The sequence below is a fragment of the Sinocyclocheilus anshuiensis genome, unplaced genomic scaffold (genome assembly GCF_001515605.1).
Source record: "Sinocyclocheilus anshuiensis isolate Anshui unplaced genomic scaffold, SAMN03320099.WGS_v1.1 scaffold152, whole genome shotgun sequence".
In the NCBI taxonomy this organism is placed as follows: Eukaryota; Metazoa; Chordata; class Actinopteri; order Cypriniformes; family Cyprinidae; genus Sinocyclocheilus; species Sinocyclocheilus anshuiensis.
In genome coordinates, this window is record NW_015555781.1 from 88,690 (window position 1) to 112,128 (window position 23,439).

The 23,439-nt window shown below is 36.1% G+C and overlaps 1 protein-coding gene across 1 annotated transcript in view; it reads right to left on the reverse strand.

Annotated features, from left to right (window-relative positions):
• LOC107674652 (dedicator of cytokinesis protein 7-like) overlaps positions 1–23,439 on the reverse strand; it is a 56,068-nt gene that overhangs the window by 22,830 nt on the left and 9,799 nt on the right. Inside the window, 19 exon segments of the mRNA XM_016468692.1 lie at positions 23–254; positions 360–446; positions 2,493–2,594; positions 2,916–3,054; positions 4,030–4,100; positions 4,718–4,835; positions 9,529–9,691; positions 9,774–9,867; positions 9,966–10,090; positions 11,724–11,880; positions 12,209–12,289; positions 13,771–13,920; positions 14,056–14,122; positions 14,545–14,630; positions 14,992–15,204; positions 16,510–16,633; positions 17,007–17,075; positions 17,263–17,438; positions 19,467–19,554. Coding sequence (XP_016324178.1) covers positions 23–254; positions 360–446; positions 2,493–2,594; positions 2,916–3,054; positions 4,030–4,100; positions 4,718–4,835; positions 9,529–9,691; positions 9,774–9,867; positions 9,966–10,090; positions 11,724–11,880; positions 12,209–12,289; positions 13,771–13,920; positions 14,056–14,122; positions 14,545–14,630; positions 14,992–15,204; positions 16,510–16,633; positions 17,007–17,075; positions 17,263–17,438; positions 19,467–19,554 — 2,342 coding nt within the window.

Sequence of the window (23,439 nt, forward strand, 5' to 3'; positions counted from 1 at the left end):
GACCAGATCCAGTGTTACTAACCGATCTGTCCTGCTATGACAGGAGGGTGTACGATTAGCAATATGAGCTTGCTCATAAGTTGATGCAGGAAGCGCACGCAAGTGTCCAGCAGTGCCCCTTTCAGAGCCGCCATGCTGGCCTTCAGCTCCGCCTCCACGTTTGCCTCAGTGATTATAACATCCTTCAGCCGGTAAGGGAAGGAGTACTCTTCCAGAACATATACAAGTGTGAAGAATTTATCCAGGTGTGGATCCTACACACATTAAGTGAGAAATGTATGTGAATGAACTTATATAAAAATGTGTTAAATTTATTTATTTTTTCTTTTTCTGATTTTTATTTTATTTTATTCCATTACCTGTGTGTGAACTGAGGAGGCTGCCTTCACCTCTACATTAAAGACTCCTTTGTGGTTGTCCACCCATTTCATCCCTGGTAGCTGTACCTGAAACACACACAGGCCACAACATATTCTCAGCACATGTTCACATTCCTCCTCAGATTTTACAGATTTTAAGTTGATGTTGCAATTCATCTCTAAATCATTACCTGTAACTTGGATAATTAGGTTGCATGATTAAAACATTGTTTGCTTGAAATTACTCATTCACCCATTCTCAATCCACAGGGTTCCCACACCTTTTGTCCAAAATATTTCCATCTCTTCATCATGATTTTTTAATAAGGATTTTTAAAAACATTTTTAGAATTTAGCATAACTATGAAAATGTATACTTCACCATGGAAATTTTCATAACTTTTCAACATTTTATTAATTTCACAATTTCCAGGTGTTATATTACCACTGGAGCCCTGAATTCAGTTGCACATTCTGCAGATAATTTGCTTTAAACCAAAACTTCTGTTATCATCTGTCACTTTTTATGTGGCTCTAAATTTATATGACTTTTGTCACGCGGAACACAAAAGAAGGGAATAATTGAAAAGTCAGAGCTGATAAAAAAGCATAGTGATCACTGATTGTCAAGTTAAATGGCAGTCAAGTTATGCAAGTTTTTGCTTGTTTTTTTAATTTTTAAACGACATGCAAGGTTGAAAATATGAACCTGGGTTCCCTTTCATACTGAATAAAAACTGTAGCCTTATACTAACTAGAAGCACATCCACTGCTCAGCATTTTTCTGTTGTGCCATGGCTGAACTGATTGCACCACAGCATGAATCTACAAATCCTACTAAAGTTTAGACTCGGTTCATAAACATTATTGATTACATAATGTGACACTTGCTCAGTAGGTCTAAGTGAATTACTAAAAGGGAGACTCATGAATATTAATTAGGACAAGTGACTGAAAGCGCCAAGAGTGTTATGAAGCATCATCAACATGAGAATATTAATATTCATAAGCTTTGCCTTTGTCATAGTAAAATTTATAATCTCATCTCAAATGGAGTTGTTACATGCAATATTACTTGCAAAAAATTGGCATCATTTATATTTTTGTATGTTTTATGATGGCATTGGTAAAGGGAAGACCAGAGGCTGAATTTCACAATAAGCTAGAGTGATGACATCCTTCTTTGTGAAGCATAGAGTGAAGTAATTTTACTTCATGGGAAATAAAAAATTATTTTAAGAAAATTTTGTGGAAAAATTATTTTGATGTCCAATATTTTTCTTCAGCTGTCTCAAGTGTTGATGTCTTTGAATTAAACTAATATGTGTTTTATCTTGGTTGTTGGACAGATGATTACGGGGATGATGGTAACAATGAATAAATGTAATATTATGTATAATATCAGTCCATTAATTATTATAATTTCTATTCTTGTTATAAGTGATAGTTATTTTTGACACAGTTAATTATTTTCCATAATTTTGAATATGTCTAAATATGGTTTAAAACCAGATTTGACAGATTTTGTAATTTTCAAAAAATATTTATTAATTAAACATCATAATAATAGTAATAATAATGCTAATAATTATTATTTTTTGTAATAATATTACTACTAATAATATGAATAATAATTATTAGTAGCAGTAAATAAAAAAAAGTAAAAATTATTTAAAGGGATAGTTCACCCAAAAATGAAAATTCTGTCATTAATTACTCACCCTCATGTCGTTTCATGACATCAGTGGTTCAACTGCAATTATACGAAGCTACGAGAATACTTTTTGTGCGCAAAAGAAAAAAAAATAACGACTTTATTCAACAATTCGTCTCCTCCGCATCACCCTGTAACGCCATTTTGGAGCGTATCAGCTGGATGTAAACAACGTATACTGTTTCTGTGTCAGCTGCGTCACGTTGTTGTGATTTGATCTGAACGGAAACAGCGTATCCGTGTGACGCAGCTGACACAGAACAGCATATGTTGTTTACATCCAGCGGATATTCTCCAAAATGGCACCAGGGTGATGCGGAGGAGACGAATTGTTGAATAAATTCGTTATTTTTTTTTCTTTTGCGCACAAACACAACCACTAAGCATCACAAACATCCAGTTTAGGATAAATGTCTTACATCAGGAGTGAGGACTGAGTAGCTGGGTGGAGGTTTCTCCACAGAGACAGGCAGACTGAAGGAGCCGGTGCGCAAGCGGCCGTGCTGCATGAGGGGGATCCACTGCAAAAAACAACATGAACTATGATTAACCTGCACAGCCTACATGCAGTTCAAAAACATTAGCGTGCTATATATGACCTACAATCACATGACGCTACAACTTCAAAAGTGTCATAAGGAGAATCAGGGGAGGGTGCTACTGAATCCCAGCAGGGAAAGAGATTGCGTGGGAGGTGATGTATAAGGACGCTCTAGGTGTCTCTGAGGGGGGACAGGGTCACATGGAGGTGAGTGTTTCATCAGGTAGCCTGAAGCGCTTCTCCAGCGCTGTCACGAGAGGATAGAGAGGAAGAGGAGAAGAGAGGGGGGTCCTTCTCTCACCGTGTAGCCCACTGGCGTCTCTAATGGGGTATTCTGCTTGGGCTGGCAGCTGATGTGATAGAAGGTGAAGAGCAGGTGGTGGTTGTCGGTGAGGTTGGCAGGAATCTTCATCTTTACCTCCTCGTAGAACTCTGGGGACCTGCAGAGATGGAGAGAGGAGAATGTAAAAACGCTGTAGTGGTTTTCAACTAGGGGGCCGGGACCCACTAGGGAGCCTCAGCCAAGGGGGCTGCTGGATAAGTTCAAATTATTTTAATTATTTTAGCAGTTGTAAATAAAAAAGTTTAAATTATTTAGCTTGTTTTAATATATTAATAATAATAATATTAACATAGTTGATAATAAAACAACTAACTTTATTAAAAGGCTAAAAGAAAAAAGAAAACATACAGTAAAGATCTAAACTGAAATCATTTCCCCCCCTCAATAACTTTTGTTTTTAGTGAAGAACATACAGTTTCTGAAACCTCTGGACTCACAAAATGAATTAAATAAATATTACAAATGATACATATATATATATACTCTTTTTCCAAACAAAAGTTCAGAATAATTCAGATTTTTTTTCATGCTTTTGAATTAAGCCACTTATGCTCACCAATGTTGCGTTTATTTGAACAAAAATACATAAAAAACAGTACTATAGTGAAATATTATTGCTATTTAATTGCATTTCTATGAAGGCATAGCTGCATTCAGCAAACATTACTCCAGTCTTTGGTGACACATGATCCTTCAGAAATAATTTTATTGTCTTCCAATTGTCTTTAAAAGAAAACCGTTATAATTGTAATAATATTTCCAATATTATGGTTTTTATTACTGTATTTTCATCAGCCTTGGTGAGCAAAACACTTTCAAAAACTTCCAAAAAATTATAATTATTCTCTCTCTCTCTCTTGTTCTCTTTCTGTATCCAATAGAATAATATAAATATATATCTGTTAATATTATACTACATGTGGAGCCTTTGAATATTATTGTATTGTACAGTGGAGGCCCTCTGAGTCAAAAATAACTACTTCTGTATGGAAATGTAATGCTATTCTGGACATGTATAAAATGGATAAGTGTTGTTTCTGTAATGAATAGTGAATGAGACAAAGGTTTGTACTTGTTATGGTAGATCACTTGGGTGTACGCCTCCTTGTAAAACTCGGCACAGCTTGACTTTCCAAAGATGACCTGTTCAGGGGAGTGGAAATCACATTGCACTCGTGAATAACAGCTTAACGGCTCCACTTGATGTCACTGGGGAGTTACATTGCAGCCATGATGTTGCCCTCGCTAATCGTAACACTGTGGATGGATTTTCTAACTATAACAAAATTAATTTAGCCTCAAATGCACCTGCACTCCATATGGCCTCACTTGAGCCCTAAATAAATTACAGATGTTTCAAAGTGAGCAACTGGTGTTCGAATGCAGCATTAACACTATTAGGGAGTTTCTGATTCGATTAACAAAATGCAAAAGGTTCTGCGAGTTCACTGAAATCTCCAACATTTCCCAGAGCGCTTCTTAATAGATCTGAAGATTTGAGTTTGGTTCGAGTGACTAATGTAACCTGAGTGTTTAGCTGAAGCTAAAACACTGTGACATGGATCGATGTGTTTTAGGGAGGCGTTGTCATACTCTTGGCACAGATCTGGAGAGCTTAATTGTGCACAATTGAGTTTATCTAAGAGATGAGATCATCATATCAGATGTACTCACATAATCCCAAATGGTTTTTGTCTTTTCATAAGAATACGCTTTGACAGTGTGATTAGAGCCGGGTGCGGGTGTGATCGGTGACTCACAGGCATGGCCTGGCTGGGATCCTCTCCTGCCATGAACTGCACCTTCACTGCAATGTTCCTCACCGAACCCTGCCGGCTATTGAAGTTGACACTCTGAGGGTAAACGTACAACAGGTTCCTGAGGGGGACAGAGAAGGAAATAGATGGAATAAATGAACCCTTTTCTATTAGACCAGCAATGGTTTAAGAGCAGCCTGTAGATGATGTAAACTGTCAAGTTCAGAGCTATTATGTGCACTTCCATTTAAAGTTTCCAAAGACTATGATACTCATACGCTTATATAACTTCTGTTCTTCTATTTTCAGTTCACTTATCTTGATTTCCTGGTTATATACAGGCTGCTTCCTTCTGTCAAGACAGCAGTGCACAATGTGGTGCTCTCTCAAGCATGGCCTTCATTTCTAAGGACAATAGACTGAGTCACTAAAATGAGTTACTCAAGAAAGGTGCTTCCGTGTGGCCATTTCTGAAACCAAATTAGGACTTCAGCAATGCAAAATAGTGTGCTCAATTTAGCAAATGAAAAAAGACACTCCATTGCAACTGCCACACTTCCTTGAGCAGCACAACCATTTTCAACTATACTGAGATGAGAAAGGTTTCTTAAGTAACAAATAAGCACACCAAAATGATTTCTTTAGGATTAGGTAATGTTTTCTTAGTAATCAGGACTGATGTAAACAGACAGGCTTTGTAATTACAATTTTAGAAAACTTATTATAACAGTCATTCAAACAGCAATGATTCTTCTTTACAATAATAATGTTTGTGATGTGATTGTCAAAACTATTTTAATCAATTAAGTTAAGGTTCAAAGTTAAGCTTTAAAAGATTATGCGTATATATTTAGTCAGATGCATTTACATTGTGACTGTGCCTCAGATTCAGTCAACTGAATCTGTCTGTAAAGGTGTGAACCAAATGGTCCATACAGTTGGAATAACAAAGGAACAACTTTCCTCAGGAACTTCTTGTAGATTGCAGGATCTCCAGCGAGAGGTCCTAACAGTAGATACTGTTTGTAGCCCTTTTGTCTTCAGGTATAAAGTTCTGTCTCACACACAGAACTTTGGGAGAAACTGAGATTCTTGCAAGGGTTAAGATTCTTGCACGCTAACATTGCTGCTGAAGAATTGTGCTACACTACTACCTTCAATAAATTCTTCTCCCCACAAGAACTCTGGTCAAGTTTACTTATTTTATGTATTAGAGAATTCTAACACATTGGCGAGCCACTCAAACCACTGCTCAGCCAAATAGTGCAAAATCTAAGTTTCAACTCCTAACATAAACTGTCATGTTTACAACTAATTGTGTAAACAGACAAGTTTACAACTACTAATATAAACAGTTATAAAAAAAATCTGTATCTAATGTAAACTACCAAGTTTACAAAAACTAACATAAACCGTTCAGTTTCAACTCCTAATGTAAACTATTTGTGCAAACAGACAAGTTTATAACTACTAATACAACTCATTTAGCTTCAATTTCTAATGTAATCAGTCAAGTCTAAAACTACTTATGTAAACAAGTCTAGATAGAAATAGAGAGAAAGGATCAATGCTTCCATCTGCCACAATCATGTCTTGAATTATTTTCATTTGGGGGCCTTTCTCAGAAAATATTACATATGAGATTACTATCATGTCATTAATTCTATTAACATTTTTGACTACTCTATTCTAAACAAAAGGAGTGCTGTGACACACATCTAGTCGTTCATCTGCATGTTTTAGGAACAGTGATATAAATAGACATGAAAGGCATTGCAAATTCTTAACTTAACACCAAATCAAACACTGAACAGGTGGCAGCAGCGTGAACATACAGGTCTCTCAGACCTCCTGTGATGCTAAATATGATCTTGACATAACTAATGAGTACCTTTGAGGTTAAAGGAGAAGAGTGCATTGGCAGACAGACTGCTAAGCATGTCCCAGGTTCAATACCACTAAACATCTGTATGACCAACATAAGTCAAGGTCTCTCTCTTACACACAGCTGTAAGCATATCTCTGATAGGCCAGTGTCTCAGCTGATTTCCCAATGTCCAACACACACCGTCACTGCTTATAAAAGCAGCAGCATGTTGCAAAGCGTGCACATTTCTCACACCTGCGGCAGTCACCGTTTGTTTTATATGAAGAGGACAGGATGCAGGCAGCTTTGTGTGTGCTGTTTGCAGCTCTGTGTGCGAACAGGGTCTCCTCATCTCCGCTGAAGTCTGTCCATGCCGGGGAAAAGCTGGCCTCCATGGATGACATGAACATCCTGATGTACGGTGTGCTGCAGTTCACTGAAACCCTGCACCATATGCACCAGAGCACAGAGGCCAGGCTGGCCCGCATCATGAAAGCCATCAGCCGAACTGAGAGTGAGGTGAATAGACTGGGGCACGACACGGAGGAGGCTGCTAAAAATGAGCAACAGATTAAAGAGAAACTCCAGCTCATTCAGGTAAAGCCTATATGTTACTTGACCAATGACATATACTCGTGACAGACTGAAATACTGGCCAGGCTGATCAGTTGGTCATTTTGAAATTACCGCCCCATTTAACAGAAATGGTTGTTCACCTAGGCATCAGTTCTAAAATGTACCAACAACATTATAATTACTAAGCATATTGTGCCAATTTTCACTTAAGTGATCTTCTAGGCAAAGATAGGCAAAAATGGCTAATTATATACACATACACATAAAAATAAGTGGTCTAATGACAACTTTCCCCACATTAGGGATAAGTGGTGTTAAGAGGTAATATGGCTCAGAGAATCCAGGAACAATATATCTTTAAAATTAAAAACATATATATATTTATATAAAAGAGGGGGAAAAAACCCGACTTACAAATGAACAATTCCTTTCCAAGGATCTTACTTTGGTAGATTATTTACATATTTTATTTGTTTTGAGAATTTTTGAATGTTGTAAAAAATATTTGTAATAGTATGTATGTATGTAAGTATTTTGTATTTATTGTATTAACTTTTATCCTCAAAAATTGAATAATAATAATAATAATAATAATTTATTAGAGACATCTATATCAGTATTGATATCAGGCATACTGGCCTTGATTCATAGCAAAAAAAGATGCCACTGAACAAATATGTAAAATATAAACTATTTAAAATACTGTCTTTATGTTGTGTCTACATTAATCTGAAGATTCAATGTGAAAATATAGTTATATATTTAATATATAATGTATATATTACAATATATTTACTCAACTCACTATATATAGAGAGAGAGAGAGAATTGAGTAAATATTGTATAAGGTTTAAATAACTTTAATAATACAGTGTACTTCTTATTTAATTTCTTGTCTCATTATATTCATTCACTAGTATATTATAATTATATTGTAATTCCTATGTCTCAGTTAGTGTACTGGGATCTGTGGGTGCAGAAGGAGTTGGATCAGTGTGCTCAACAGCTGGTTTGTTTGCAGGATCAGATGAAAGCGCTGGAGATTCAAGTCCATGAGAACAGAGATACAGTCACCAGGGTGGAGCTGGAAGAGGCACAGCTAAAGAAAAAACTAACCAGCCTGGAGGAAAACCTAAACAGCTCTGTCCCAGACACGATCAAGGTATTGAAGATGCAGAACTGCCTTTCAATGAACACACCGACAGTTTTATCTGGAAATAACCGATTATCTCCTTCTGACAGGGCACACCACTTAAAAACATCTCTAACCTGAAGGACCTGATGAAGTGGACACAAGAACAGAAACTGAAATTGGAGAATCAAAACCAGCTGCTGGCTGATTTACAGAAACAGGTAAGCCTGAGTGTAGACTTACCAGTAAACATGTGATCGCCTGTAAAATCATCGGTTCATGTCAGTACTTGGTTCTCATTTCAGAATATGGTGTAACCACTAAAATCACCTACAAGCAGGAAGTGCAATCAACACTCATCAACACTCCATTCACGGCACTGCAAATGGATCTCACTTACTTCATGATCATAAATATGACACAGTTGTCCACTTTGCCATGCATTTTATGCTCACATTGGGCTTCAATTATGAAACATAAGGAGAGTGAATTTCTGTGTAAAACATTTGCTGCATGAAAACCCCATTACAAACATTTAGCTGATTTTTTTGTAGTGAATAATGTGTTTATAATAGCACAAAACATAATTATCATAATATATGTATGTAACTAATAACTTAATACTTTTTAACTTATAACTGAAGGAAAAAGTGGTGTGTCTTCTCTTTCTGTTTTAAAACAATTTTTTAAAGTTTTATTTACTTTCTACATAAATGTTACTGGCCTTTCTATGTACGATAAATCAGTACTTACATAGTTTTAAATAAATGAAATGTTCTTTTCATAAGTGTTTATAACCTTCTCCACGGAAGAAACAATGCCAACGTAACCATGGCTGTATGGGTGGGCAAATATGAAACTAACCAATAATTTTGGCTAAATTAAAGTAACAATCATCCACAAATGGAAAAAAAAAGTGATTTATACCATCTAACACAAAAGCAGATGTTTTCCATACAAGGAAATTGGATGTTGATTTGATACTTCAAGAGTTTGAGGTCAGCAAGATTTTTTACTGTTTTTGAAATTGCAATTTAAAATAAATGTTTTCCATTGTAATATATTTTAAATGTAATTTATTTCTGTGATGTTAATTGAAGACGACCAATGAATAACAGCTTAAATTTTAGTGTTTTCCTCACACAAGACAATCCTATGAATTCAGACGACTCGGAATGTAGTTTTATGATACCTTTAGATATATTAGCATCTCTTAGTCATGAATGTGTGTGGGCTGACCTGTAGGTAGTGTGTGGGGTGTAGACGTAGCGCGCGGGAAACTCCAGCACCTCTTTTGTGGGGCGCACACGTGGGTCAGGGTAAGGCTTCACATGAAGCAGCTCTGGAGAAAGACAGTAGTGAGGGGCCTCTGGAGCCGGGGAGATATCTATCTTCAACTGAGCTAGACAGAAAGAGACCGACAGAGTGTGATAAAAAGCTTAAATAATTGAACCTATGTGGTAAAAATAAGTGCGGACAGATACCAGTCACAGGTCTGAGTCGACGCAGGACAGACGACGGCCTCCTCATGTCTGCCAGGAACTTATATAAGTCTTCATCACTCAATCTGTCCCCCTCCTGCAGCAGTACAGAAACTCTCAGCATTCGTTCAGTGGCTAAATAATATATTGTGCTAATACACTACCGTCAGAAATGTGCATGAATAGAGAACTGACCTGTTTGAAGAAATTGGTGACAGTGAGAGTCGCTGGACGAAAGTTAGTGAAGTTGCACATGTCCTCTCCTACACTCATCCTCTCAAATCCTTTCTTCTTCCTCTCATTCCACGTCCCCTTACGCTCTGTAAGGAATGAGAAAATGCTGTTTAGTGTCATGCAACTAGGGCTGGATGACATATAGAATATTTATATTCAACATTACTTTGTTAGCTATACAAAATTAACCAACATTGTGAATATAGGATCCAGTGGATCCTCTGCAGTGAATGGGTGCCGTCAGAATGAGGGTCCAAACAACTGATAAAAACATCACAATAAGTAATTCACACGACTCCAGTCCATCAATTAATGTCTTGTGAAGTGAAAAGCTGCATGTTTGTAATAAACAAATTCATCAAGGCATTTTTAATTTCAAACTGTCGCTTCTGTTTTCGTTTGTAAATGGTGCTTGATCTGTGCATAGTTTTTCCCAATTCTGACAAAAAGTAATCATGTGGATTACTTGTGGATTATTGTGATGTTTCTATCAGCTGTTTGGACTCTCATTCTGACGGCACCCATTCACTGCACAGGATCCATTGGTGAGCAAGTGATGCGATGCTAAATTTCTACAAATCTGTTTTTGATTAAAAAAAAGAAAAAAAAAACTAATCTACATCTTGGATGGCCTGAGGGTGAATACATCTTCAGCAAAATTTTTGGGGGATTTATTTCCTCTATAATTTATAATTTGGTGTTTTGTTATTTTTTTAAACAACAGCTTTCATATTATGTTCATTTTATCAGGAAATTCAAACAATAAACTATTGTTTTGACGCTCTTTCAAGTAGTGTGTGCCAGAAAAGCACATGTAGGGCATACTGCTCTCTTCCTCATATCCTGCATCTTTACTGCAAGTTGCAGCATGAAAAATACATGAGGGTTTGTTTAAAGATACAGATAAACTTACTGAAAAGTATCATCATCTTAAATGATTAAATCACAGATGATGTTTAAATCACAGAAGATGTCAATAAAACAGCTTGTACAGAACTTGTCACCTAACATTACATTTATCTCAGTAAAGTTGTCCAGCATCCATAGCTCATAGCATGAAAAATGAATATATTTTTCAATATATGCACTATATATTTTTATTTATGAACAAACTGTTAGTGATGTCGTAATTATTTAACGAATGTTTGAATAAATTTCCTAATTATGTTAAATCATTTATAAAAATTGTTCATAGTCCAGTAACTATATGATAATATTTACGAAGATAAATATGATAATATATATACGAAGACATTCCCTTTTTCTTTGATGCATACAAGTCTCTACTATTTTCACTACAATATTCTAATTTATTTACCTACTATATTTTGTTTTGTTTTATTCACATCATATTTCTCGATAACTTCTTATATTTTATTATTTTATATTTTTATTATGTGCATGTGTGTGCCTCCTTAATTTGTTGTTGGCCCTGTTTGTTGTTGCACTGTGGCACCAGGAAAAACATTTCACTACATTACATCACATTCATGCAAAATAAAGCACCTTGAGGATGTATTTCTGGATCAAAATGTCTCAAACTAATGGAGCACATTTATCAAATATTGGAAAAAGGCTTAAAAATTATGAATAGTTGTAAATATATCAGCCCTTGTGTGTGTTGTTACATTCAGGGACATCTTCAAGGTGACTGGTTATAAGAAAGCAATAAAAAGTAAACTCTTAGCTGAGTTCAAATGTGTTGACTCTGGTTAATACCCGTGTCTGAGTCCGAATCTGAGCGGTCCAGCCCTCCAACACTGCTGACGATGTTCAGCAGATGAATCGCAGTCCAGGCGAAGGGCATGCGGAAACGACCCAGCCTAGTGCACATCTGCTCAGCCTGAGCCCTCAACTTCTCCAGCTTTTCCTTATGCTGCATGTATACACACACAAAGGTGAAAACCACAGAATCATTTCAGAATATCCATCTGGGTTGTTACACAAGCCCTGTGTAAAGGTAATGGGTGAGCAGCACATATCGTGCCATTTCAAACAGCCGAAAAAAGCAACTTGGCAGCAGAATTATACAGTGACAGTCACAGGCTCCAGCATCTACTGGACCTTGCTCATATTGAAGACGATTAACAAATATTGCAGTAGTCCAGATCAAGTTGAGAAATCCTCAGAGGATACCATAATCATGCCAAATGTGTCTGATGAAATACTCTTGCAAAAACCCTCACGTAAATGTAAACTCGTACCTTAGTGGAGTCTGATTCCTTCATGACCATGTACGGCTCACAGCATTCACCAATGTCTCCCTGCTGAAGGACTTTCTCCAGCTGTAACACAAACACAGTTGCTTAATAATAAGGATGTCTGGGGCAAGATATAGATGTATAATGTTTTGAGAAGTCTCTTATTCTCACCAAGACTGCATTTATTTGATATGGTATTTCTACTTTAATATATTTTAAAATGTCATTTATTCCTGTGTTGCAAAGCTGAATTTTCAGCATCATTACTTCGGTCTTCAGTGTCACATGATCCTTCAGAAATCACGCTAATATGCTGATTTGCTGCTTAAGAAACATTTCTTATTTCTTTCAATGTTGAAAACAGTTTTTGCTGCTTAATATTTTTGTGGAAACTCTGATACACTACCATTCAAAATTTTGGGATACATAAGATTAAATTTTTTTTTAAATAAACAAATAATAATAATACTTGTATTGAGCAATGATGCATTAAATTGACCAAAAGTGACAGAAATCTTTTGTAACCTTATAAATATCTTTACTATTTTAAATAAATACTGTTCTTTTGAACTTTCTATTCATAAAAGAATCCTAAAAAAGTATGACGAATAATATTAAGCAGCAAATACAGTTTTCAACATTGATAACAATAAGAACCATTATTATTAAGCACCAATAATAAATATCTGCATAATATGGCCTGACTTTATTCAACTCACATTTATAGATAAACACAATCTGACTAAACTAATAATACACAAACAATTGTACTTTTCACATTTTTATTGAATATACTTTTATTGAGAATTCATTCAAAGTACAGGGTGGAGAAAGTAAGTGAAACTTTGAATTGAGTAACTTTAGATCATCCTTTAGCAGCAAAACCTCCACTAAATGAAACTGATTATTAGACTTTTGAGCAATTTTGGAGCATCCCTGCCAACAAATCTGTTTCAGTTTATCAATATTTATGAGTTGTCTTTATAGCACAACTCTCTTTAGGTTATACAACAGCATCTGAATTGTCTTAAGGTCAAGACTCAGGAAAATTTGCTTTTTCTTCTTTCGTTAATATTGCTTTTGTGGTTTGACTCATCTCTAAAGCTTGAAGTCATGACTCCTGTAAAATGTCTTGATAAGCTTTAAAATGTATTTGTCGAAAACGGTTGCGCTGCTTGCTATTTTTCAAGAAATTGCGATTCATTTTTTCATGATTCTTTAATGAATTGAAAGTTCAAAAGAACAGCATTTATTTAAAACAGAAATCTTTTTTAACATTATAAATGTGTTTACTGTTACTTTTGATCAGTTTTCAGTGTCCTTGCTGAATACCAGTATATATGTATTAAAAAAAATCGTACTGACCCCAACTTTTGAAAGGTAGTGTATACTGGAACAGAAATAAAGAACATTTATATTCTATAAAATGTACATATTTTTGTGGTAGAGCCACTGAAAATTCTACAAAAACAAATCCTCATTATGACCTGCAGTTACTCTTGTCCTACTCTGACCTTCCGTACCCTCTAAAGGACACGTGGCACTGCGCCCCCTGCTGGTCATACCTTAATGACTAGGAAGATGTCAGGAGAGGGGTATGTGATGGAGAAGATAGCGGATCGGGCCAGTGTGGAAATGGCTACGTGGGGACTGTGGGGCCGGAGCAAACTCTTCATCTGGTCCGAGTTCAGATCAAAGTGAAAATCCTCTGAAATCTGAGCATGGATGTGAAAGGGAAACGTCATTCGATTGATCATGATCTCATTAGTGCTTTACAGGAACCTGCTTTGAACCCACAAACTTTTCAGAAACTATCCAAACATTGCAAGGTTAAGAACACATAGTCATACCTTTTTCTTTTCTCTGACATCATACAGAGCCAGTGACCCAAATATTGGCTCGATTTCAATCTCAAATCTAGAAGAACAACCACAGCAAGTCAGATCATACTGCAGCTGGCTTAACTGTTCAGGGTGGATGTGTAATCAGAAGGTGTGTTACATCGCAATCAATGAATACAGTCACCAACTGAATAATAGGACCGTTCAGTGATTTACAGTGACAAGGAAGTTATTTTTGACAGAATACTCTAGTCAGGCCGAGTAAATAAATTAAATTAACACATCCGACACTGACTGAAACACAAAAACAAGTCATTTTCTTGTTTTCTTGTTTTGAGTTTCTGCAATTCTTTTGTGTACATTTATAGTTTCTTTAGTTTTTGTCTCTTTTTTTATTGCCTGCTATTCTTCATCTTTGTAATAGTTTTTGCAATATGACCAACAATTCCACCACTCCAGAATGACTGCATGATTGAATGGTGAGGTTGAGAGCCATACTTGAGCGACAAACACTTGACCATGATCCTCTGGCCGCTGTGCTCGTTGGGCACCTCTGGGATGGCACACCTCTCGACGGCCTCATCCTGTCAAACACAAAGAACCGTCATCATGACTACGACTCAGTCAGCACCATGGCAACGTTTGCTCAGTCATCAGAAACAATGTGTACACAGACATAAAGCGAGAGGATGAGCAGCGTCGATGCAGAGGAGCAAGAGACGGAGGAAAGACAAAGAAGACGTTTGACAAGATCAAACAAAATCACAGCTGGATCATCAGAGAGATGTCTTTGCTTTTGAACTTCAGCATTTGACAGCTCTCCTACATAAAAGTGTTGAGTGTTACTCATCGTCTCCTACACAGAAGACTCTACTTTCCTTTTCTACTTTCTTTCTCACATAGTCCTGAACTTTCTGTCTCACACAGTGTGTAATGATTTCAGACCTCATCCGGCGCAGGGTAAAGTCCCAGCAGATCAGTGTGGCGGCACTGCTGGCGGTTCTCAGCGTTGCGACGGTCCATGTCCTCCGCAGCCGTGCGCTCCAGCACGGAAGGCAGCAGCGCATCAGGAGTGGAGTTTTTCAGGTCAAATATACTGGAGGCCCAGCTTCCCCGCGGCGTGTCATCCAGCGACACTGAGTGCCTCTTTGAGTCATCCTGCCACAGACAAAACTCTGCATTAGGAGAACCCTTCTGAAAGTTATAATGACATGTTTATAATGACCATAACAATAACCCTAATTTCTTAGTTTACGGGATAGTTCATTTATAATTCTGTCATTTATTCACCATCGAGTTGTTCCAAATCGGTATGAGTTTCTTAGTGAAATACAAAAGAAGATATTTTGAAGAATGTTGGTAACCAAACAGCTGCAGGAAGCCAATGACTTCCAGCATAGAAAAAAATAAAATAAAATACTAAGTCAATAACTACCAGCAACTGAAGAAATATCTTCTTTTGTGTTGAGAATGTGTTGTTGTGTTGTGTTGTTTGTGTTGAGAAAGAAATTCATACAGGTTTGGAACAACATGAGGATAAGGAAATGAAATCAAAATTTTCAGTTTTGGTTTAACTAGCCTTTTAACCCATTTACATTCAAAACAATAAAATAAAATATTGTATTTACAACCATTCATTATTTCTCAAAGACCATAATGATCAGTTATACGGGTATTTTCTCATTTTTTAATGATAACATCCTTTAATTTTAATAATAAATAATTTAGAAAATCAAATAATAAAAAAAATAGTTTGAGAGACTTTGTTCATGTGATCATTTATCCAGACAATTTCAGGTTTTACTTATAACATTAACTTTAATTAAATAATAAATGCAATTAAATAAATATTAAAATAAAACTTTTTGCTCACTCGAGGATTTTTATTATTATTTACTGCCTATTATTTTACAAAGCCCATAATTACCATTTATCCATTTAGGTGTTTCATTACTAACATTCTTTCATTTAACAATAGACAAAATGTAAAAAAAAATAATAAAACAAAATACATTGAGACTTTGCTAATATGATAATTTTTCCATGCAATTTACGAGTATAACATTCAATTTAATTAAATAATAACTATGAAAATTAAATAAAAAAAAATAAATTAGTTTAAGACTTTTTGCTTACTTGAGGATTTTATTTATTATTATTTTGTAATGATCATTTATCCATTTATATTTATCAATTTATTTAGATTTAATAAAACAGAATAGCTTGAGAGACTTTGTTCAGTTGAGATTTTTATTATTATTTTAGGCACTTTTTTTAACCACTTATACATATAGTCGCAGCTATGACAGTAAATGATTGGGAGAAGAAGAGTGAATGCGACTGGAAAATGTCACAAGCCTGTGTCGCCCATGGCTCAATGTATCACCATTAGGCCACATCTCCAACCACAAGTGTGATTCTATGTACTGCGTGCGTTTAGTGTTTTACTTGTCAGACAGTTACCTGCTCATCCTGACGATCAATGGCGGCCTCATCCAGCTCAAAGGTTTGCTTGACAAGTCCTCTCTGTTTCTCCCGCTGCCGCTCAGAGTTATGAGGCGTCTGTGCTGTGCTGTATCGCTGATATCTGAGAGACCACAAAGCAGCATGTTTCTACTTTCTACTTAACTTGTCCCCCAGTAAGCATTTATGCTGTACACTACCAGTCAAAGCATCATCTCACAGAGACGCACTCAAATGATGCTTATTATGAAACTGAAACCTTTTAGTTTAAAGGCTTTTAAGCAAGACCTCTTTTATTATTCAAATTAGTTTTGTACACAACATAAACTGTATCTGTGTGAAACATCCCAGGATGCACCTCAGTAAGCTTACTGGGAGAACAATTCAGATGGTTTTACTATTACTCTAAAATAAAATAAAAAGTAGGTCCAAACTTTCGACTGGTACTGTGTGTGTATTTTTTTAGTCGAAGCTCATGTAGAAGGAGGAATACTCACTTCCTCTGGATGATGAGCCAGTCGTCGGTGTAGACCCCCAGGGCATCCCTCACTCTGGGGTCCAGTGAGCTATCAACAGTGAGCGCAAAAAGAGATGACGTCAAACCCCCAGATACCCTCAGTGCACTTACAGGCAGCACAGCATGGCTTAAGCAAGATGATAAGATTACCTGATTAGCAGTGAGGGCGTGAGGAAGGGCAAGGTTCATTATAGTGTGGCGTGTGTGTTTGTTTGTGTGTGCGATGAGCGACTCACTCCTCCTCCGGGACGGGCGGCTCTATCGTGGCGCACTCTCTCTCCTGCAGCAGCAGCTCCAGGTCATCGCTGGGGAACTCCAGCAGCTGTCGGAGGAGTCCAGGCTCCGCTCCTGGCGGATGGCTGCTAACGTACTCCTCATAGTCCACTGGCTCCACCACCTCCGTCAGAGGCACCTAGAAGAGTACATGTGTCACCACAGGACTCACACTGAAAATTCAAGCAAAATGACTGAATACCTGTGGGTCTAAGAAATTATACTAATTTTTACTAGTGTAATTTCGACACCATTAAACTTCATCATCTGAAGATTTGTTTACTTTAATATTTTGATCAAATTCAATCAAAACTTCAGTCAGGATTCTTTGATGAATTGAAAGTTCAAAAGAACAGCATTTATTTGATAAATTATTTGTAACATTATAAATGTCTGTACTGTCATTTTAATGCATCCTTGCTCAATAAAACTTTTTGTTTTTAATATTACTGACCCTATTTGTTTTTTTTTTAAGGTACATTTTCTTTATTTAATAAAATTTTATGTTCACCTACAGTAAAGATTTGGTACAAATTTTTTTTAATTTAGTTTAATAATTAAATAATTATTTTTTCAGACTATTTTCAACCTTCTCTTTTACTCTGAAAATAAACTGGCAGTTATTTTTATTATGTGTTTAAACCATTCATCAGCTTAGTTTTTTTAAGTAACAGTATGTTTTCATAGTACAATTACTACATAGTTTCAGTGCAGTTATCTACAAGCTGTTTGTAAAATGTAGTGTAGCTAATGATTTTTCAATATGGATGTTTGACTGCATTTTAACTACTCTACAAAATGAGACGCTTGCAGCTTATTAAGTTATAGTTTCGCAGTTACCAGCACTGCATATACAAAAAGGGTACAGGAAAACTTCAAAATAACCTTGTGTTGGGGAAAAGAAAGGGAAGTGATTGTGGCTTGTGGTCATTTCCTCTTCCCCTTGTCACTCCTATCTATAATCACATATATACAGAGGTCCCAAAAATGATTTGGGCACTTTGGTCACACTTCAAAATGTCATATTGCATTAGATACAAAACATCCAACCGACTGGCATTTACAAACACACTGTGCAAGTCCTTTTCTCAGAAACGAACTTTTCAGAGCCATTCTTGACTCAGTGACCTCTGATCAACTGGTGTGAAGGTGATTTTCTGTTGACTGTATGAAGTCATTTCTACTCAGCTTCACACAGGTGTCCAAACAGGTATAAGCACAGGTAGAAATAATCATATTAACTATAAACATTATACACTTTGACAACAAGAAAGTGTGCAAATACTTTTGTTTTCATTTTGAACAGTACAACAATTTTTTTATCATTTGAAACCTAAAGAAATGTGAACGCTTTGCTTGAGAAGCATACTTGTGTTGTGCTTTTTTTTCTTTAAATAGATGCCACTTGGACATATTACCATTGAAATGTTTGAGGTTTGTTTTTAATGTTTTGGAAGGAAGTCTCTTATGCTCACCAAAGCACATTTATTTGATCAAAATTACAGTAAAAACCTTAATATTTGAATATATTTTCAAATGTGATTTATTCCTGTGATGCAAAGCTGAATTTTCAGCATCATTACTCCAGTCTTCAGTGTCACATGATCCTTCAGAAATCATTTTAATATGCTGATTTGTTGAAAACGGTTGTGCTGCTTAGTATTTCTGCAAACACGACACATTTTTTTCAGGATTTTTCAGGAAACACCATTTATTTGATATAGAAATCTTTTGTAATATTATAAATGTCTTTATAAATGTCTAATTGAATGCATCTCAAAAAACAAACAAAAAAAAACATACTGACCCCAAACATTTGAATATAATGTATTTTTAAGTATATCTAAATACATTTTTGGACCACGTTATATCCCTTAAATCTTTTTTGTTTCTTAATGTGAAACCTCACCAGTGCAAATGCATGTGACATTGTAAATATTTATATATTAAATTTAGTCCTGCTAAATTTCAGAAGAACAAGAGTATCTAATATAGTATCAGTACCAGAAGTGCGTATAAAAGTCTTGCACCCCGGCTTGTTTTCAAAGCAAGTATTATCCAAAGTGTTAAATTACGCCCTCAGTCTTACTCAAGACCTGGCAGGAGCCCACAAGACTGTGTGCAGACAAGCAGAAATATACATGAATAAACACAAGTACACACTAACCGGCTGATGAGCTCCAGCACGTTTTTTGGACAGTTGTGGAGAGCCATATTCCCGGGAAACCTGCTTCCTGACCTCAGACGCTACTGTCCTGTGAGAGACACAGAAAGGGACATTTATTATATTTACTTGATTTCATACAGTCACATCAGGAGCTCACATACAATGACAAAATATCATAAAGATGATCAAGATCACAACGAATCAGACACAGACAGCATGATGGGTTCATATCAGATATAGCCTAGTGGCCAGAGCCAGCAGCTGCTTAGATGGTTTAAACTCAGAACGTTTGAAGAGATGCTGAGCTGCTGGCAGAAAGCAGGCAGGACGCCACAGTTTGGGAACTAAAAGCAAATGAGAGGTTTTAATGCTCAACAAAGCCCAATAACCCAGTAACCCCTCATCCACTCCAAGATAGCCTGCAGCTGCTCCCTAACAATCTCAAACTGTCTCGCTCTCGCAGACAAAGATACACACACACAGCTGCAGATGCTCCAGTTCCCTTCAAAACACACACACCCCATCATTACTGCTGCTTGCTAAGGCAAGTATCCCTATTACTACAGCTCAAACTTAAGAGTTGGGGATTTAAAGCAAATATCAGCATGGATCTGATTTTGTATACTGTAGGAGTGTTGCAGATAACTGTGATATTTAAAAAAGGAAATATTGATATCACGTTAATACCACACACAATCCAGCAGCAGTAACTATCTGGCTGACACTCCACCTTAGTAGTTGGCAGCATACCTACACTGTAAAAAAAATTCCGTAAAATTTACGGTAAAAAACCGGCAGCTGTGGTTGCCGGAATTTTACCGTAAAAAATACAGTAGCAACGTTTTAGGTTTTACGGTTTTAAGTTAAATTTACAGTTAAATACCGCAATTTCATTAACTGATATAATGTTAATATACCAACCTATTGAAGTACTGAAATCTGTTTTGTACCTTTGTAATACACTGATAACCACCATACCGTTAAATTCACGGTCATTTTTTACAGTGTACACCTTAATGCTGGTTGCCATCCATCATAAAACAGAAACAAAGACGACACATTGGATGTGTCCAAAATCATGTAGTCTCTGAATAGGTACTTCACGATAGGGATGCACTATATTATTGGACCAATATCGGAATCGGCGCATATGTGCTTTGGGTGTGCTAGCGATTAGATCACGTCAGCAGTGTGACTCATTTTTGAAGCAAAGTTTTGCCTGAATGATGATTAGATTCACTGTTTTGGATCGCTGCATTTAAACTGAGAATGCACGTACAGAATTACGCATTTGGCATGTGATAGATAGAGTAAACAGTAATAGCACGTGCAGCGGCAGCCTCCCCGGGTCCTAACGCCGCTCAGTAAGAAGTTTTAATTCCGTAGGGGGCGCTGTTGGCCTACTTTTAATAAAATGAAAGTACAATACACAAATATATATACTGATTTATTTATTAGTGTAATGTTATATTTTTTAAACAAATTATGAGCTCTAAAAGATTTTCAGAATTTTTACAACTCTTTTGCTTTAGACTATCTACAAATGTTAATTCTTCAAATAAATTGTTAAGGTTACTATTGCATCTTTCTGAGAAAAAAAAAATGCAGCGATTTATATATAGTTTATTTATAGTTATTTTCAAAGCTTCAATGTCCTGTTATTATAAAAGAACTTCATTATTGTTTATTTAATTCTAACAAATAAGTTCTTGTTAAAAACTAACCAAAATTAAAAATAATTTGCTTATAATTTCCACACAGGAGAGAGTTGGTGTTGTTTCCAAACAAAAGGAAATATATCGGTATCGGTAGGGCTGCACGATAAATCGCATGCGATATTTAACGCGCATCTTATCAGTAAAGCCGGTTCTGTAATCAAGATGCGCGTTAAATATCGCATGCGATTTATCGTGCAGCCCTAGGTATCGGCATCGGCCAAAAAGAGTTTAAAAATATCGGCATATTATATATATATATTATCGGCAAAAATCCAATATCGTGCATCCCTACTTCACGACCCTTAAAAAAGTATGTGTGTAGTATGAATTTAATCCTGATCTACTACATTTGTCATGTTGTCATTGTCACCTACCAGCATTAGTCGTGTCACTTTAATATATTCATAAATCCTCTCACGTGGCCTCATGGGATAGTAAAGTGTCCATCTAGGGCTGGGCGATATGGCAAAAACAATTGAATCTTTTCAGATTTTTTCAGAACGTTTGACCGATTGTCGATTTTTACGATTTTTAACAAGTCGACTTGAAAATGTAACTACAACATGATTCAAGTAACTTTTTCTTTATTAACCCTCTAGTTAAAATTTTTTTATTCCAAGTGCACCACACATTAAGTTGTCAACATGATGCACATGTTAAATAAATCACTTGTTAAATATCCTTGCAGAAAAGATGCATGGACTACAACTGCATCTTGTACAAACTTGTCTTATATATATTGTGTTCAGAAATAATACGAAGAAAATTCTTTAAAAAAAAATCTCAAAAGTCAAGGTAATTCAAATTCAAAATGACTGAAGGTATAACACACCAGTAGACTATTATTAACTATAAATGTTCTGTAAAAACAATGAACACAATGAACATCATCACCATGATGCAAACATGAAATATCATACATACAGTAGTAGTTCTTTACAGGTTTTCATTCGATTGCACTGCTTTTCCATTGTTTTTTTCTATGTGAACATGGACGCACTTGAATTGCGCTCGCGTCTCTTGCAGCGTTTCATGCATGAATCAGCATTCTAAAAACGTGGCGCTCAAGTTAAAAGAAGTTCAACCCTCCTTCTTTCTGCATTTTTTTCTATTCCACTGCCCGCGTCGCATCTTTGTCAACACAAAAGCGCATTCTGTATGAATGGCACCTAGTGATATATTCAGGGCTCCAGACTCATTCTTCCCACTGGTCGCTCTTTTGCGACTAACTTTCTCAGTTGGTCGCACGAGCACATGATTTGGTCGCAATATTTATTTTTTAATTTTTGCGCTACAACATGCGATTAGTCAATGCATGCTTTTATCATAGTTTATAGTTATATGGAAACGAAAGTGGTTAACATTCAACCCGTTCTTTTTCATCAGTATTATTTGTGATTTGAATTTTGTGAACGGAACTTCCTCTTTTGCTATGTTATAAGCCGGGCTTCGGGTGATTTCACTTTCGAATTGGCGATCTTGTTGTCACGTTTTACAAGAAAGATAATTGTCTGTTTTGCTTACATACATCTACACACCTTTCACTTTTTAAGACTAAAACAAAAGATGGATTCATTGTTATTCTTCGTTATTAACAAAAACGAATAAGATGAGGCATGGCTTACACCACATGTTGTATTATATACCGACTAACAAATTACAGAACGTTTAGCAAACGCTGAGGTATCAAATAAAAAAAAATAAGAGAGCCTCCATAGCGTAATATGAGGTAAACAGCAAAGATAACAAGCTTTTCAAAATGAAAACAAAAAGACAAGTAAAACTAAACTTGCTGTCAGTGACAGTGCTTGCATGTTTTTTCCCCACAAGAATACCAACATGTTCCACCTTCTCTGGTACCAGAGAAGGTGGAACATGTTGGTATTCTTGTGGGGAAAAAACATGCAAGCACTGTCACTGACAGCAAGTTTAGTTTTACTTGTCTTTTTGTTTTCATTTTGAAAAGCTTGTTATCTTTGCTGTTTACCTCATATTACGCTATGGAGGCTCTCTTATTTATTTATTTGATTCCTCAGTGTTTGATAAACGTTCTATAATTTATTAGTCGGTATATAATACAGCATGTGGTGTGTGCCATGCGTCTTACTCGTTTTTGTTAAACGTTTTGTAAGCTAGTTTGTCACTGTATCTTACTGATTTATTGTTGTTGTGCTTTTTCGCGAATTTGAAAGTGAAAGCATCCGAAGCCCGCGGCTTAACACAGCAAAAGAGAAACTCCCGTTCACAAAATTCAA